Source organism: Marmota flaviventris, chromosome 7 (assembly GCF_047511675.1).
Source record: "Marmota flaviventris isolate mMarFla1 chromosome 7, mMarFla1.hap1, whole genome shotgun sequence".
Lineage (NCBI taxonomy): Eukaryota > Metazoa > Chordata > Mammalia > Rodentia > Sciuridae > Marmota > Marmota flaviventris.
In genome coordinates, this window is record NC_092504.1 from 80,935,072 (window position 1) to 80,950,155 (window position 15,084).

Below are 15,084 nucleotides of genomic sequence, written 5' to 3' on the forward strand. Positions count from 1 at the left end.
CCCTTTCTCTCGCCATGCACAAAAGTGAATTCAAAATGGATCAAGGAGATTGATATCAAATCAGAGACACGCCATCTGATAGAAGAAAAAGTTGGCTACGATCTACATACGGTGGGGTCGGGCTCCAAATTCCTCAATAGGACACCCATAGCACAAAAGTTAATAACTAGAATCAACAAATGGGACTTACTCAAACTAAAAAGTTTTTTCTCAGCAAAAGATACAATAAGAGAGGTAAATAGAGAGCCTACATCCTGGGAACAAATCTTTACTCCTCACACTTCAGATAGAGCCCTAATATCCAGAGTATACAAAGAACTCAAAAAATTAGACAATAAGAGAACAAACAACCCAATCAACAAATGGGCCAAGGACCTGAACAGACACTTCTCAGAGGAGGACATACAATCAATTAACAAGTACATGAAAAAATGCTCACCATCTCTAGCAGTCAGAGAAATGCAAATCAAAACCACCCTAAGATACCATCTCACTCCAGTAAGATTGGCAGCCATTATGAAGTCAAACAACAACAAGTGCTGGCGAGGATGTGGGGAAAAGGGTACACTTGTACATTGCTGGTGGGACTGCAAATTGGTGCAGCCAATTTGGAAAGCAGTATGGAGATTTCTTGGAAAGCTGGGAATGGAGCCACCATTTGACCCAGCTATTCCCCTTCTCGGTCTATTCCCTAAAGACCTAAAAAGAGCATGCTACAGGGACACTGCTACATCGATGTTCATAGCAGCACAATTCACAATAGCTAGACTGTGGAACCAACCTAGATGCCCTTCAATGGATGAATGGATAAAAAAAATGTGGCATTTATACACAATGGAGTATTACTCTGCATTAAAAAATGACAAAATCATAGAATTTACAGGGAAATGGATGGCATTAGAGCAGATTATGCTAAGTGAAGCTAGCCAATCCCTAAAAAACAAATGCCAAATGTCTTCTTTGATATAAGGAGAGTAACTAAGAACAGAGTAGGGTCGAAGAGCATGATAAGAAGATTAACATTAAACAGGGATGAGAGGTGGGAGGGGAAGGGAGAGAGAAGGGAAAAAGCATGGAAACGGAAGGAGACCCTCAGAGTTATACAAAAGTACATACAAGAGGAAGTGAGGGGAAGGGGAAAAATAATACAAGGGGGATAAACGAATGTCAGTAGAGGGGGCAGAGAGAGAAGAGGGGAGGGGAGGGGAGGGGAGGGGTGATAGTAGAGGATAGGAAAGGCAGCAGAATACAACAGACACTAGTATGGCAATATGTAAATCAATGGATGTGTAACTGATGTGATTCTGCAATCTGTATATGGGGTAAAAATGGGAGCTCATAACCCACTTGAATCAAATTGTGAAATATGATATATCAAGAACTATGTAATGTTTTGAACAGCCAACAATAAAAAAAAAAAATTAATCACAAAGAAATTTAAGTGATTTTATATTAATATGCTGTATCAGAGTAATTTGGCACAATTTAATTGCAGAATAAAATTGAATGCAAGCATGTAGCAAGAAAAAAATCAGTGAAGCAGAAAAAATAGGAATTTTAATGAAAGCAAATGTGTTTTCATTAAAGAAAGTCATAACACATCATTATCTAAAAATCCTTTCATTTTTTTCCTATAAGCTTTTTGAAGAGCTGCTAAGATAATGTAAAAAATTCTAAAGCTAATTCTTATATTATTTTTCCTAATTTTAACTGTTTTAATATGCATATTGATTTTGTGCGTGATTTTGTTGCATTTTTACTTCTATCCGTCCCTTTTCTCATTTTTTTTTTCTTTTTCATCAGCTAACACTCTATACTGAAAAGTGAGGTAATGCTGCAGTATTGATGTCAGTCCATGATGATTTACACTGCATTTTCCTTAGTTTGGAATATAATTCACATATTATATTTCTTCATATTTTTATTTGTGTTTTTGTTTAGTTGATTTGAAATCTTCAAAATTAGAAAAACTAAGGTTTCTAATTACTTTAAAAAGAAATCATCTTACATTAATTTACATCACCAATATTAAGACTTGAACAAATGTTGCATATAATTTTAGCATTTCAATGTTTTGGCATATAAACAATAAATGGGGCATTGTCAAATAAAGAAGTTAAATGACCATTTAAATATATATATATATATATATATATATATATATATATATATATATGTCTATATATATATATATATATATATATATATACATACATATATACATACACATATATATCAATATCTCAGATTGCACATAGGAACAGATTTTCTATTTATTGCTTTGATAAGAATAGTAATTACAGTGTGACTTTAATATTCTTATATTTAATACATCCTCACGTAGTGAGTGAGATGGTAAAAATACTAAGTTTCATAAAATGTGAATTTGAATTTTGCAAACCATAAGGTACATGCCTCATAAAGTAGTTTTAGGAATACCCAAGTAACTCCTACCCAACACCAAATTTCAACCTGGTTTTGTTGTTCAGAACTTAACTTATTTGATATAACACTCAAATCCATTGATTTAATTATTTAATTTAGTAACTTTAAATAACTATTGATATAAAAACTTCTATTGCTTATGATGTAAATTTATTTGATTATTAAGATACAAAACACTAAATATAGCCTTTCATGCATAAAATCTGCACAATTTAAAAGTGTAAGTTTAAGTATTAGTACAATTTTTGCTGTGATCTTTATTACTCATTTTGTAATTGAATGGCACAATTACTTCCCATAAGAAGAAAAGCATACTTACAAATTATGAGATTAATAAATAAATAAATGGTTTCTATAAAGGTAATAATTGCAGAAAAAAATCATTAGATCTTTTCAAGTTTATCTCCAATTCATTGAACCTCAAATATCAAGAGAGAAACTGATTTTTCCACTGAGAATTTCAGATCATAATTACTCGTATGTTGAAGATATTTGAAATGCCAATTGTTCTATTATATAAAATCTCAAATACAATGCAACAAGTTAATGCCAACTTAACTTAAATAAGTATCAAGAATTATACTGTTATTCTTCATTGGTAATTTTGTTTAGGGTATCTGTTTTTATTTTAATGCATAGTTAAATGGTTTCAATGCTTGCTGCATATCAATTTATGGCATAAAAATTCAAATAATGGTATTCATGATATATAACTTTCTTTTTACTTTTATTTCTTTGTTTTATTCTTTGGTGCTGAGAATTGAAGTCCTAGTCCAAATCTATCATTCATAGTATCTGCCTTAGGCAACGACTGAAGTCCAACAAGAGGAGAAAATTGATGCTATATATTAATACATATAAAATCTATTGTATCCGAATTTCAATGTGATAGTATTCCATGATGGCAGAAATAGTTACAAAAGGATAACTTAATATATGTTTGATGTATATGTGAATTCCGACATTAGTTTATAAATATATTTTTCTTTAAATTTGAAAGTTCACAAACCCCATAATTTAAACATTTTATTCTAGAAAATTTATCTCTTAGAAATAAGAAAATACAATGTTTGAAAAATAAAAGGAAAATTTACAATACTAGTAAAAGAGTAGAATACTTGGGTATGAATTTAACAACAGAATCAAAAGCCTTGTACACTTAAGCCACAAAATGTTTTTGAAAGTAGTTAAGACAGAAACTAATAATAATAACAATAATAATAATAATATAAGATTTACAGAATCAGAAAATTAATATTAAGATGTCAATAGTTCTCAGAGTGAACTACAGATTTATTGTCTTCCTATTGAAATTCCAGCAATGCATTTGGTAGGAATAGAAAAATCTTTTCCACAATTGAGATGATATCTCAAGGATTTGCAAATAGCTCCAAATAGACAAATGTTGGAAAAGAATAATATAATTTGGGTCTCAGGCTTGTTGATATAAAAAGTCATTACAAATCTATAGTAATTGGAACACTGTGCAATTGGCATATAAGAAGAAAACTAAAATAAAGGAATACAAACCAGAAAAAAAATGATTATATGTCTAGTCAAATGTTTTTCAATAAATGTGTCAATATTAATTAATGGGACAGGACAATATTTCAACAAATAGTGGTGGGAATTAGATAACAAATAAAATATGCCAAATGTTGGACCCTTATTTTATATAATATACAAAATGTACTCAAAAGGAATCTAATTTTATATATATATATATATATATATATATATATATATATATATATATGTTTAGAAATTAATGGAAAATTTTAATGACATTGAATATGGAAATGATTTCTTTTTTACTTAATTTTTTATTTATATATGACAATGGAATGCATTACAATTCTTATTACATATATAGAGCACAATTTTTCATATCTCTGGTTGTATAAAAAGTATATTCACATCAAATTCTGTCTTCATACATGTAGTTTGGATAATAATGTCCCTTAACGTCCATCATCATTTCTAACCTCATGCTTCCTCCCTTCCCTTCCAACCCCTCTGCCCTATCTAGATTTCGTCTATTCCTTCCATGCTCTCCCTCCCTATCCCACTATGAATCAACCTCCTTATATCAGAGAAAACATTCCGCATTTGTTTTTTTTTTTTTTTTTTTTTTTTTTTTTTGGATTAGCTAACTTCAGTTAGCATTATCTTCTCTTACTCCATCCATTTATCAGGGAAATGACATAATTTTACTCTTTTCTATTGTTGAGTAATATTCCATTGTGTATATATGCCACATTTTTTTTTTATCCATTTACTTATTGAAGGGCATTAAGGTTGATCCTTACAATTTAGCTATTGTGAATTGTGCTGCTACAAACGTTGATGTGGCTATGTTCCTGCAGTATGATGTTTTTAAGTCCTTTGGGTATAGACCAAGGAGAGGGATAGCTGTTTCAAATGGTGGTTCCTTTCCCAATTTTTCAAGAAATATCCATACTGCTTTCAATATTGACTGCACCAATTTGCAGTCCCACCAGAAGTGTACCTTTTTCCCCACATTTTCGCCAACACTTATTGTTGTTTGTCTTCATAATAGATGTCATTCTATTATGGAATCAGATGAAATCTTAGAGTAGTTTTGATTTGCATTTCTCTAATTGCTAGTGATGATGAACTTTTTTTATATATTTGTTGATTGATTGTATATCCTCTTCTGAGAAGTGTCTGTTCAGGTCGATGGCCCATTTATTGATTGGGTTATTTGATTTTTTGATGCTTAGCTTTGTGAGTTCTTTATATGCCCTAGAGATTAGTGCTCCATCTGATGTGTGAGGGGAAAAGATTTGCTCCCTAGATGTAGGCTCTCTATTGACCTCACGGATTGTTTCTTTTGCTGAGAAGAAACTTTTTAGTTTGAGTCCATCCCATTTATTGATTCTTGATTTTAATTCTTGGGCCAAAGGAGTCCTATTAAGGAAGTTGTGGCCTAATCCCACATGATGGAGATTAGAGCCTACTTTTCCTCTATTAGACATAGGGTCTCTGGTTTTATTCCTAGGTCCTTGACATATTTTGAGTTAAGTTTTGTGCATGGTGAGAGATAGGATTTAAATATTATTTTGTTGCATATGGATTTCCAGTTTTCCTTGCACCATTTGTTGAAGAGGCTGTCTTTTCTCCAATTCATGTTTTTGGTGCCTTTGTCTAATACAGTAGTTTTGTGGGTTAGTCTCTGTGTCCTGTATTTTGTACCATTGATCTACCAGTCTGTTTTGATCTACCATGCTGTTTTTGTTACTATTGCTCTATAGTATATTTTAAGATCTGGTATAGTAATGCCACCTGCTTCACTCTTCCTGCTAAGGATTGCTTTAGCTATTCTGGGTCTCTATTTTTCCAGATAAATTTTGTGACTGCTTTTTCTATTTCTATGAGGAATGTCATTGGGATTTTGATCAGAACGCATTAAATCTGTATAGTGCTTTGGTAGTATGGTCATTTTGATAATATTAATTCTGCCTCTCCAAGAGCAAGGTAGGTTTTTACATCTTCTAAGTTTTTCTTTGACTCCTTTCTTTAGGGTTTTATAATTTTCATTATAGAGATCTTCACCTCTTTTGTTAAGTTGATTCCCAATTTTTTTTGAGGGTATTGAAAATGGGGTAGTTTGTCTCGTTTCCCTTTCTCAGGATTTGTTACTGATATTCCTAAATGCCTTTGATTTATGGGTGTTGATTTTACATCCTGCTATTTTGCTGAATTCATTTACTAGTTCTAGAAGTTTTCTGGTGAAACATTTAGGGTCTTCTAGGTATAAAATCATGTCATCAGCAGATAGTGCCTACTTATATCCTATTTATATTCTTTTCCTATTTATATCCCTTTAATTTCTTTCATCTGTCTAATTGCTCTGGCCAGTGTTGCAAGAACTATGTTAAATAAAAGTGATGAAAGAGGGCATCTCTTTCTTGTTTCAGTTTTTAGAGGGAACGCTTTCAATTTTTTTTCCATTTAGAATGATGTTGGCTGGGGCTTAGCATAGATAGCCTTTATGATGTTGAGATATGTTCCTGTTATCCCTAAATTTTTTAGTGTTTTGAACATGAAGTGGTACTGTATTTTGTCAAATGCTTTTTCTGCATCTATTGAGATGATCATATGACTCTTATCTTTCTTTAAGTCTATTGATGTGATGAATTACATTTATTGAATTCCGTATGTTGAACCAACCTTGCATCCCTGGGATGAGTCCCACTTGATTGTGGTGAATGATCTTTTTGATATGTTTTTGTATTTGATTTGACAGAATTTTATTGAGAATTTTTGCATCTATGTTCATTAGAGATATTGGTATAAAGTTTTCTTTTTTTCTGACATGCCTTTGCCTGGTTTTGGAATCAGAGTGATATTGGTCTCATAGAATAAGTTTGGAAGTGCTGCCTCTTTTTCTATTTCCTGAAATAAATTGGAGAATATTGGTATTAATTCTTCTTTAAAGTTCTTATAGAACTTGTCTGTGTATCCATCTGGTCCTGGGCTTTTCTTTTGGGTAGAAAAAAGGTGTCCACTATTTTATCACTTGAAATTGATCTGTTTAAATAGTGTATAGCAACCTGATTCAATTTGGTCAAATTATATGACTCTAGAAATTTGTCTATGCTTTCAGTATTTTCTATTTTATTGGAGTGCAAGTTTTCAAAATAATATCTAATTATGTTCTGTATTTCTGTAGTGTCTGCTGTGATTTTTTTCACCACTTATGTTACTAATTTGAGTTTTCTCTCTCCTTTTCATCAGCATGGCTAAGGGTCTGTCAATTTTATTTTTTTCAAAGAGCCAATTTTTTTATTTTTTCAGTTGTTTCCTTTGTTTCAATTTCATTGATTTCAGCTCTGATTTTCATTATTTCCTGTCTTCTACTGTTTTTGGTGTTGATTTGTTCCTCTTTTTCTAGGGCTTTGAGATGTAATGTTAAATCATTTACTTGTTGACCCTTTCTGCTTTTTAAGGAATGAACTCCATGCAATGAACTTTCCTCTTAGAACTGTTTCATAGTGTCCCAGAGATTTCAATATGTTGTATCTGTGTTCTCATTCACCTGTAAAAACATTTTAATCTGCTCCTTGATATTTTCTGTAACCAATTGTTCATTCAGTAGCATATTATTTAGTCTCCAGGTGTTGGAGTGAATTTTATTTCTTATTTTATCATTGATTTCTAATTTATTTCCATTATTATCTGATAGAATGCAGGATAGTAACTCTACTTTTTTATATTTGCTAAGAGTTACTTTGTGGCATAGTATATGGTCTATTTTAGAGAAGGATCCATGTGCTGCTGAGAAGAAAGTATATTCTCTCATTGAAGGTTGGAATATTCTATATATGTCAGTTAAGTCTAAGTTATTGATTGTATTATTGAGTTCTATAGTTTCTTCAGCTTTTGTTTGGAAGATCTATCTAGTGATGAAAGAGGTGTGTTAACGTCACCCAAAATTATTGTGTTGTGGTCTATTTGACTCTTGAACTCGAGAAGAGTTTGTTTGATGAACATAGCTGCTTTGTTGTTTGGGGGTATATATATTTATAATTGTTAAGTCTTCTTGGTGTATGGTTCCCTTCAGTAGTACATAGGAATGAACTCCATGCAATGAACTTTCCTTCTTTGTCCTTTTTGATTGACTACAGTTTGAAGTCTACTTTATTTGATATGAGGATGGAAACCCCTGCTTAATTCCACAGTCCATGTGCGTGGTATGATTTTTCCCAACCATTCACTTTCAGTCTGTGAATGTCTTTTTCTATGAGTGAGTCTCTTGAACGCAATATGTTGTTGGGTCTTTTTTTTTTTTTTTAATCCAATCTGCTAGTTTATTTCTTTTGTTGGTGAGTTTAGGCCATTAATATTCAGGGTTATTATTGAGACATGATTTGTATTCCCAGCCATTTTTGTTTATTTTTGGTATTTAACGTGACTTGGTTTTCTCCTCTGATTAGATATTCTTGTAGTGTAATCCCTCTCTCTGTTAATTTTCATCATTGTTTTTTTTTATTTCCTCTTCTTGGAATATTTTGGTGAGGATGTTTTGTAGTGCAGGATTTCTAGTTGTAAATTCTTTTAACTTCTGTTTACCATGGAGTGTTTTTATTTCATCATCAAATCTAAAACTTAGTCATGCTGGATATAACATTCTTGGTTGGCATCCATTTTCTTTCAGAGCTTGGTATATGTTTTTCCATATCTCCTGGCTTTGAGGGTCTGGTTGAAAAATCTTCTGAGATACAAATTTGTCTCCACCTATATGTGATCTGATTCCTATCACTTAGGGTCTTTAGGATTCTATTCTTATTCTGTATGCTAGGCATTTTTATTGTAATGTGTAATGTAATGTGTAAGCCTCTTGTATTTGTTTTTCAAATTCATTCTTCATGTTTGGGAAATTTTCTGATATTATCTCATTGAAGAGATTGTATATTCCTTTGTTTTGAAGCTCTGTGCCTTCCTCTATCCCAATAACTCTTAGATTTGATCTTTTGATGGTGTCCCATAGTTCTTGGATGTTCTGTTCATGGTTTCTAACTTTCTTTAGTGTGTGGTCAACTTTTTTTTTCCAGACTGTATACTTTGTTTTCATTACCTGATGTTCTTTCTTCCAAGTGATCTAGTCTGTTGGTTATGCTTCCTATTGAGTTTTTTATTTGGTTTGTTGTATCCTTTATTTCAAAGATTTCTGACTTTATTTTTTTCAGAGTTTGTATCTATCTCTTGAAGTAATCTTTTGGTATCTATCTGTATTTGCTCTCTTATCTCTTTGTTGGATTGATCAATTTTTGCCTGTATTTGCTCATTTAGGTCATTCTTTAATTCACAGATCATTTTAATTATGAACATTCTGAACTCTTCTCTAACATTTCATCAACTTTGCCATCCATGGGTTCTGTTATTATAGTATCCTTGTTTGTCTGAGGCACTTTCCTCCATTGTTTTTTCATGATGTCTATGTGTCTTTCTTTCTTGCAGTGTCGATCTGAGATATTACTGTTTCTTCCCTATATTCTTTTAGTACCTGTCCAGATTGTCTGTACCGCACCTTGAAGTTGGGCTTCCAGACCCTGCCCGTGTCCCTCAGGGTATGCTACTGCATCTAATATTGGTGGCAGCAATAAAAGAGATAATTGACATAATAGTTAAGGTGCCCCAAGATGGAAGCAATGTCTTATAGAGATGGGGCTGAAAGGGTATGCCTCACACTCTCATTGGGATGCCTGCTCTGAGATTCAGCTGCTTCTAAGCCCTGTCTCCTGTCAAAACGTTAGGAACTACTATGTGGGGAAAGCTATGGCAATGAATGCAGTGTCCCAAGATAGAAGTGGGTTAGACTTAGGCTCCCAGGTGGGGGCAGGGGTAAACTCAGACTTCCTCTGGACCTGGGTCCTGCACTAGTCGGTGTGGGTGGAATTGGGCCAGGCCTGGGCTCCCAAGGAGTATGCTGGTCAGAAGAGGCCATCCTGTGCCAGAGGCTGGGCTTTGGGGGGTGTCTGCCCCTCTGGTAAATGGTTGGCCCCGGGCCTACTGTAAGCCTGGGTCCTATGCAGGTTGGTGAATGAACTAAATACTTAATTGGGCATGCTCAAAAGATAGTTTCAGCATTCCTAACTAAGGGTATAATAATTTGTCTTGAGTCAACATGACTAAACTGTTTTCATTAATTTACCTTCAAATTAACTCCTTCCCTGTATGTTTATTGCATTTGGATTTCATCTAAATTTTTCACCATTAGTCTTGTGTCTCAGTCAAAAAATTATATGATGTTGCTTTATAATTATTTTTAATTCTGGAAATTTAGTTACTAGAAAGAAAAATTTTAACTTTCAAATAATTTGACAAAACCATTTATGTCTCTTCACTTCTGGTGCTACTGTGGCAAATTAAATCCTCTGTATTCCTAAAATATGAAAATTTCTGTTTCCAGTCTAAAACAATTCCTGTTAATTCTTCCCAGTGATGCCAAAGTGATATTCACAAAATACATTTTCCTTTTCTCTGATGAGAATAATTTAAGAACATCCCATATTGAAAAAAAAGAGCCTTCAGCCTATAATCTGTTTATATGCCTGAAACTTCCCCATAATTTCCATTTTCTCAGCTAAGCATGTTTATGTTTTAATCATACTGCACACATTCAACAAATGCAAATCACTACCATGATTTTAGCTAATGCATTTTTATATCTGTTGTTTGGTTTGATGTTCTCTTAGGAATCATCTCCAGTTACATCCTCCACCCACCAAAGTATTGACAAAAGAACAACCCACAAAGCTATAGAGACCAGAATTTAGTGTTTTTAATTCTGCCTTTAAAATAATCTATAGCTTTTTGGGGGCTGGGGATGTGGCTCAAGCGGTAGCGCGCTCGCCTGGCATGTGTGTGGCTTGGGTTCGATCCTCAGCACCACATAAAAACAAAGATGTTGTGTCTGCCAAAAACTGAAAAATAAATATTAAGAAAATAAAATAATCTATAGTTTTTTGACAATTACTCAGTATTCATAACATCTATTTGCTCACCTAAAATATTTCAGCAATATCCCTCCCAAAAATTTAAGATGATTTCCCTCTTGAATCTTCATAGCATCTTCTATTTCCACACAGATTCAAAATAGATATTTTCACCTTAACTAGTATAAAGGTGACTCTAGAATTCATTTATCCTTAAAAATGTTCCAGTTTATAGACCCTAAAAATCTTCTATGCCTTTTACCATTGTTTCTCCATCCATTCATGAGTTCTTTCACTTCTTATTCAAACACACATTGCAAATATATTCACTTATTTTCATTCACATTACAGTTCTTTAGTTCACACCGCCAATACAATCTATACAATACCCTCTTAACAGGTTACTTTTCCTGTTGCAATCCTTTGAAATTCTCCACTCATGTATAAAAAATTTAAATGGAAAATTAAATTATCTCCCTTCTCACCCTCTGGCCCATCACACTTAATAAATGTTTTCAAGTCTTTGTTTTATCCTACAAAGGGCTTTAGCATCTGGCCTTTCTGTGAACAACTATCATAAGTTTCTCTCTCACTAGTCATACATCTGCTTGTCCAGATCTTCTCCCCCATTAAAAAGTTTAACAAACTGGGCATAGTGGCAAACACTGTAATCCCAGGTACTCTGGAGTCTGAGGAAGAAGGTTTGTAAGTTCAAGACCAGCCTTTGCAATTTAGTGAGACCTTGTCTCAAAATTAAATAGCAACAATAAAAAACCTTTAAGGTTGGGGATGTTGTTCAGGAGTAGAGCACCTTTGGTTCAATCTCCAGCACTACCAACCCCTGAAAAAGTGGCATCATTGTATATAATTTACTTAAACTGATAAACTTTTTTTGGTGAAAAAAATCCCTCACATTTTAAGATTTGTGTGTTTCTTTACTTATTTTATGTCTCACTAGATTAACTACATTGAGAACTTAATATTATTGATTACATAGTACACTTCTGAAATTCTAGTACACAATGGTGTCTAGCAAATCTTACATACTCAAATTATATATATTTTTTTTCAAATTATATTTTTCTTTTGTAGGCTCTGGGATAGATCTATGCAATCTTCAATTGAGCATTTAGTAATTATTTGTCTAGTTGTAAACATTACTTGAATAAAGAATCTATGACTTTAATTTCATATTACTGGAAATATTAGAGTTGTTAAAAAGTAAATAAGATGTCAGAAGATGAGCTACCTTTTAATAGAAAAAAAAAAACATTGTCAAATTAATAATTCATATTTATTCATTTACTTATATCATTGTATTAGCCTAATATCTTGAAAGAATCTTTGCTCCACTTATTTCAGTAACATAAACAGAAATAGTATTAAATATTATATTAGTAAATTAAAGATATACTTTGCATAAAGGGTCAAGGTGCTGTGGGCCAGTGCCCTAAAGAATTTTAGAACCCAGCCTGTGTAGTTGAAAGGATAGAAGGCACTCTTAATATTCTCAGAGATCTTCATGCTTAGCTGAAATTGTATATATACTTTTATATAAGAGAAGCAGATCTAACTTTGTGGGTGGATGTGTGGCAGGGGTCTAGGGATAGAACTCAGGGGCACTCTACCACTGAGCTGCATTCCCAGACATTTTTATTTTATTTAGATACAAAATCTCACTATGTTGCCCAAAGTGGACTTCAGCTTGTGATACTCTTGACTCAGCCTCTCAAGTTGCTGAGATTATAGGGTGCACCACAGTGCCCAGGAAGACTCTCATATCTTTTCAGTCTCAACTAAAGGTCAGATAGCTCCATGAAATTTTTTCCAGACTGATTGTTTCCCAGAAGTCATTTCCGTCTTAGGAGAGTCTTGTTTTCTGGTAAGACTTTCAACTTGAGGTTTAATTTTAGCCAGGAAACACTAATTTGTGTTTCCTTTAATTTATTTTAAAATTGTGTACTTCTTTTTCCTTAATATCTTTGAAATTATCTTGCTTTTTTATTCAGGACAGCAAAAATAAAGTCACTTATCATTTCTCATCTTCTACTTGGTATCTCCTTAGCCAGATCCACAAATCGACCAGTTTTTCTTTCCACATTTCCTGTTACTGCTTTTAATTTTCTTCCAGTACAATTGCTAGTTTATTGTCTTCTCTTTTTTTTTTCCAGTCTCCAATAACTCCCTATTTTTCAAGCCTCAATTGTATCTTCAAGGTTGTTTCATGTGCCCATCTAATATTTAGGAAATCCATGCCACCTAATTCAGATAAGTGTTAGAGCAGGATCCTGGTACTAGGTACCAAGTGCTCTTTCAGTTAACTGCTTCTGGTATAGCTCATGATTCCATGGGTTGGCTGAATGTCAGCAGGGCATCCATTTTACAGGTCACTTTTGGAGTCTCTCACTTAGCTTATGATGGCACCAGGGAATGGAGCTTATGCAGAGTGCCTGGTGCCTTGATGCTTCCTTTCCTAGACTCTTCTCTGTATTGTGTGTATCATTCTCCCAAGCTTCTCCACTTATCATTATCTCTCTCCAAAGAGAAGTCTTGGTTCCATACCAGATAGTTCAAACTACAAGAGAGCAAGAGATCGTTCCTTGAATGAATATTACTGATAAAATTTAAAAATGAAAGAAAAAAAATAGGGGAAAATCGCAGAAGTTTCTGATGCAATTAAGCGGTAGTTCTAAAATTTTCAAAATATGACTTTTACTGTATTTTCTTTTTTTTAAAGTTTTTATTTGTATTACTGTATTTTCATATTGAAACAAACTGCAATCTATTAGGATCAGGTGGCAGGATGGTATGTATACAGGCAAATTCATTGGAAAACTTAGTTAACTTCTCACTATACTTCATACATTATTGCCATATTTTTCTTATCAAGTATTCATTAGAGTTTAAAGATATTTTACAAGTTGAACTCCTGGCATTGTGTTTTTGAAGGATTTTTGAGGCGAAAAAAAAAAAACCTAAAAAGAAGGAAAAAGATGGAAAAGAGAGGCAAAAGGAAAATAAAGGAAGGGGCTGGGGTGGTGGCTGAGTGGTAGAGTGTTTGCCTAGCATGTGTGAGGCACTGGGTTCGATTCTCAGCACCGCATATAAATAAATAAAATAAAGGTCCATTGACAACCAAAAAATACTTTTTTAAAAAAAGGAAAGTGAGCGGCTCAGCCCAGCCTGGCTCAGCCGCCCTCGGAGCCAGCGCCGCCGCCGCCATGTCTTCCGGGGCCAGCGTGAGCGCCCTGCAGCGCCTGGTGGAGCAGCTCAAGCTGGAGGCCAGCGTGGAGAGGATCAAGGTCTCTCAGGCTGCGGCAGAGCTTCAGCAGTACTGCATGCAGAATGCCTGTAAGGATGCTCTGCTGGTTGGAGTTCCAGCCGGAAGCAACCCCTTCCGAGAGCCCAGATCCTGCATTTTACTTTGAAGACTTGGAAGAAGTTTGTTGAGAAATGCCTTCGAGCACAAAGTAATGAATGACTGACTCCAAGTCTCAAGAAAACACTTTTGTTTAGCCAAATGACTGAGATATTTCAGACCTTTCCAGTGTCCTGATCTTACAGCCAAAATTCTACAGAAATTAATGATTTTCTACTCAAATAAGGAAACTGAGTGAAGAAATAGAATTGTTTTAAGTAATAATGGCTTGGTTCTCCTGAAGAAGTGCTTTGTATTAAGATAAAAACCTTACCACCAATATACTAAAATACACCTCTTTAATAAGTGAGTTACTGGTGTTGCTATACCTAGAATATCATGTATGTTTTATTAACTGGATGTTTACATTTTAGGAAGGAAAACACTTTTGTTTATTAAAAAAATGGAGTATTTGTAATTTGTTGTTCCTAAGGTTTTTATACTATAATAAAATTTGTTCTATCATAAATTTATAATTACTAAATGAAGATAAGAAAGTATAAAATTGTGGGGGAAGAATAGACTTTACTAATCAAATGATGCCTTGAGTTTTTCTAAATAAGAAGATTGTTTTATTTAACACAAGAGGTGTTGTTTAGTAAACTTGTATAGAAAGATTCATGTTATGATATATATTAGGTTGTCTCATTTTATCTAAGAAGCAGATTTGAACTCTTTTTAAGTTCCTTTACTTTGTGGTTGCACTTTTAAAAAGATACTACATTATTTCATGCCTTTAAAAAAAATGTTTAAAGTAGG

General features: G+C 33.4%; 1 protein-coding gene across 1 annotated transcript; it reads left to right on the top strand.

Moving 5' to 3' along the window:
• Window positions 1-14,082: 14,082 nt before the first annotated feature.
• LOC114092866 (guanine nucleotide-binding protein G(I)/G(S)/G(O) subunit gamma-10) lies at window positions 14,083-14,866 on the top strand. The gene has a single exon (XM_034636145.2). It carries the CDS (start codon window positions 14,129-14,131, stop codon window positions 14,333-14,335), a length of 207 nt encoding a protein of 68 aa, XP_034492036.2. The 5' UTR covers window positions 14,083-14,128; the 3' UTR covers window positions 14,336-14,866.
• Window positions 14,867-15,084: the final 218 nt, after the last annotated feature.

What these genes read in the sequence shown, in the direction of transcription:
- LOC114092866 (XM_034636145.2), top strand. Translation starts at nt 14,129, where the DNA reads ATGTCTTCCGGGGCCAGCGTGAGCGCCCTGCAGCGCCTGGTGGAGCAG.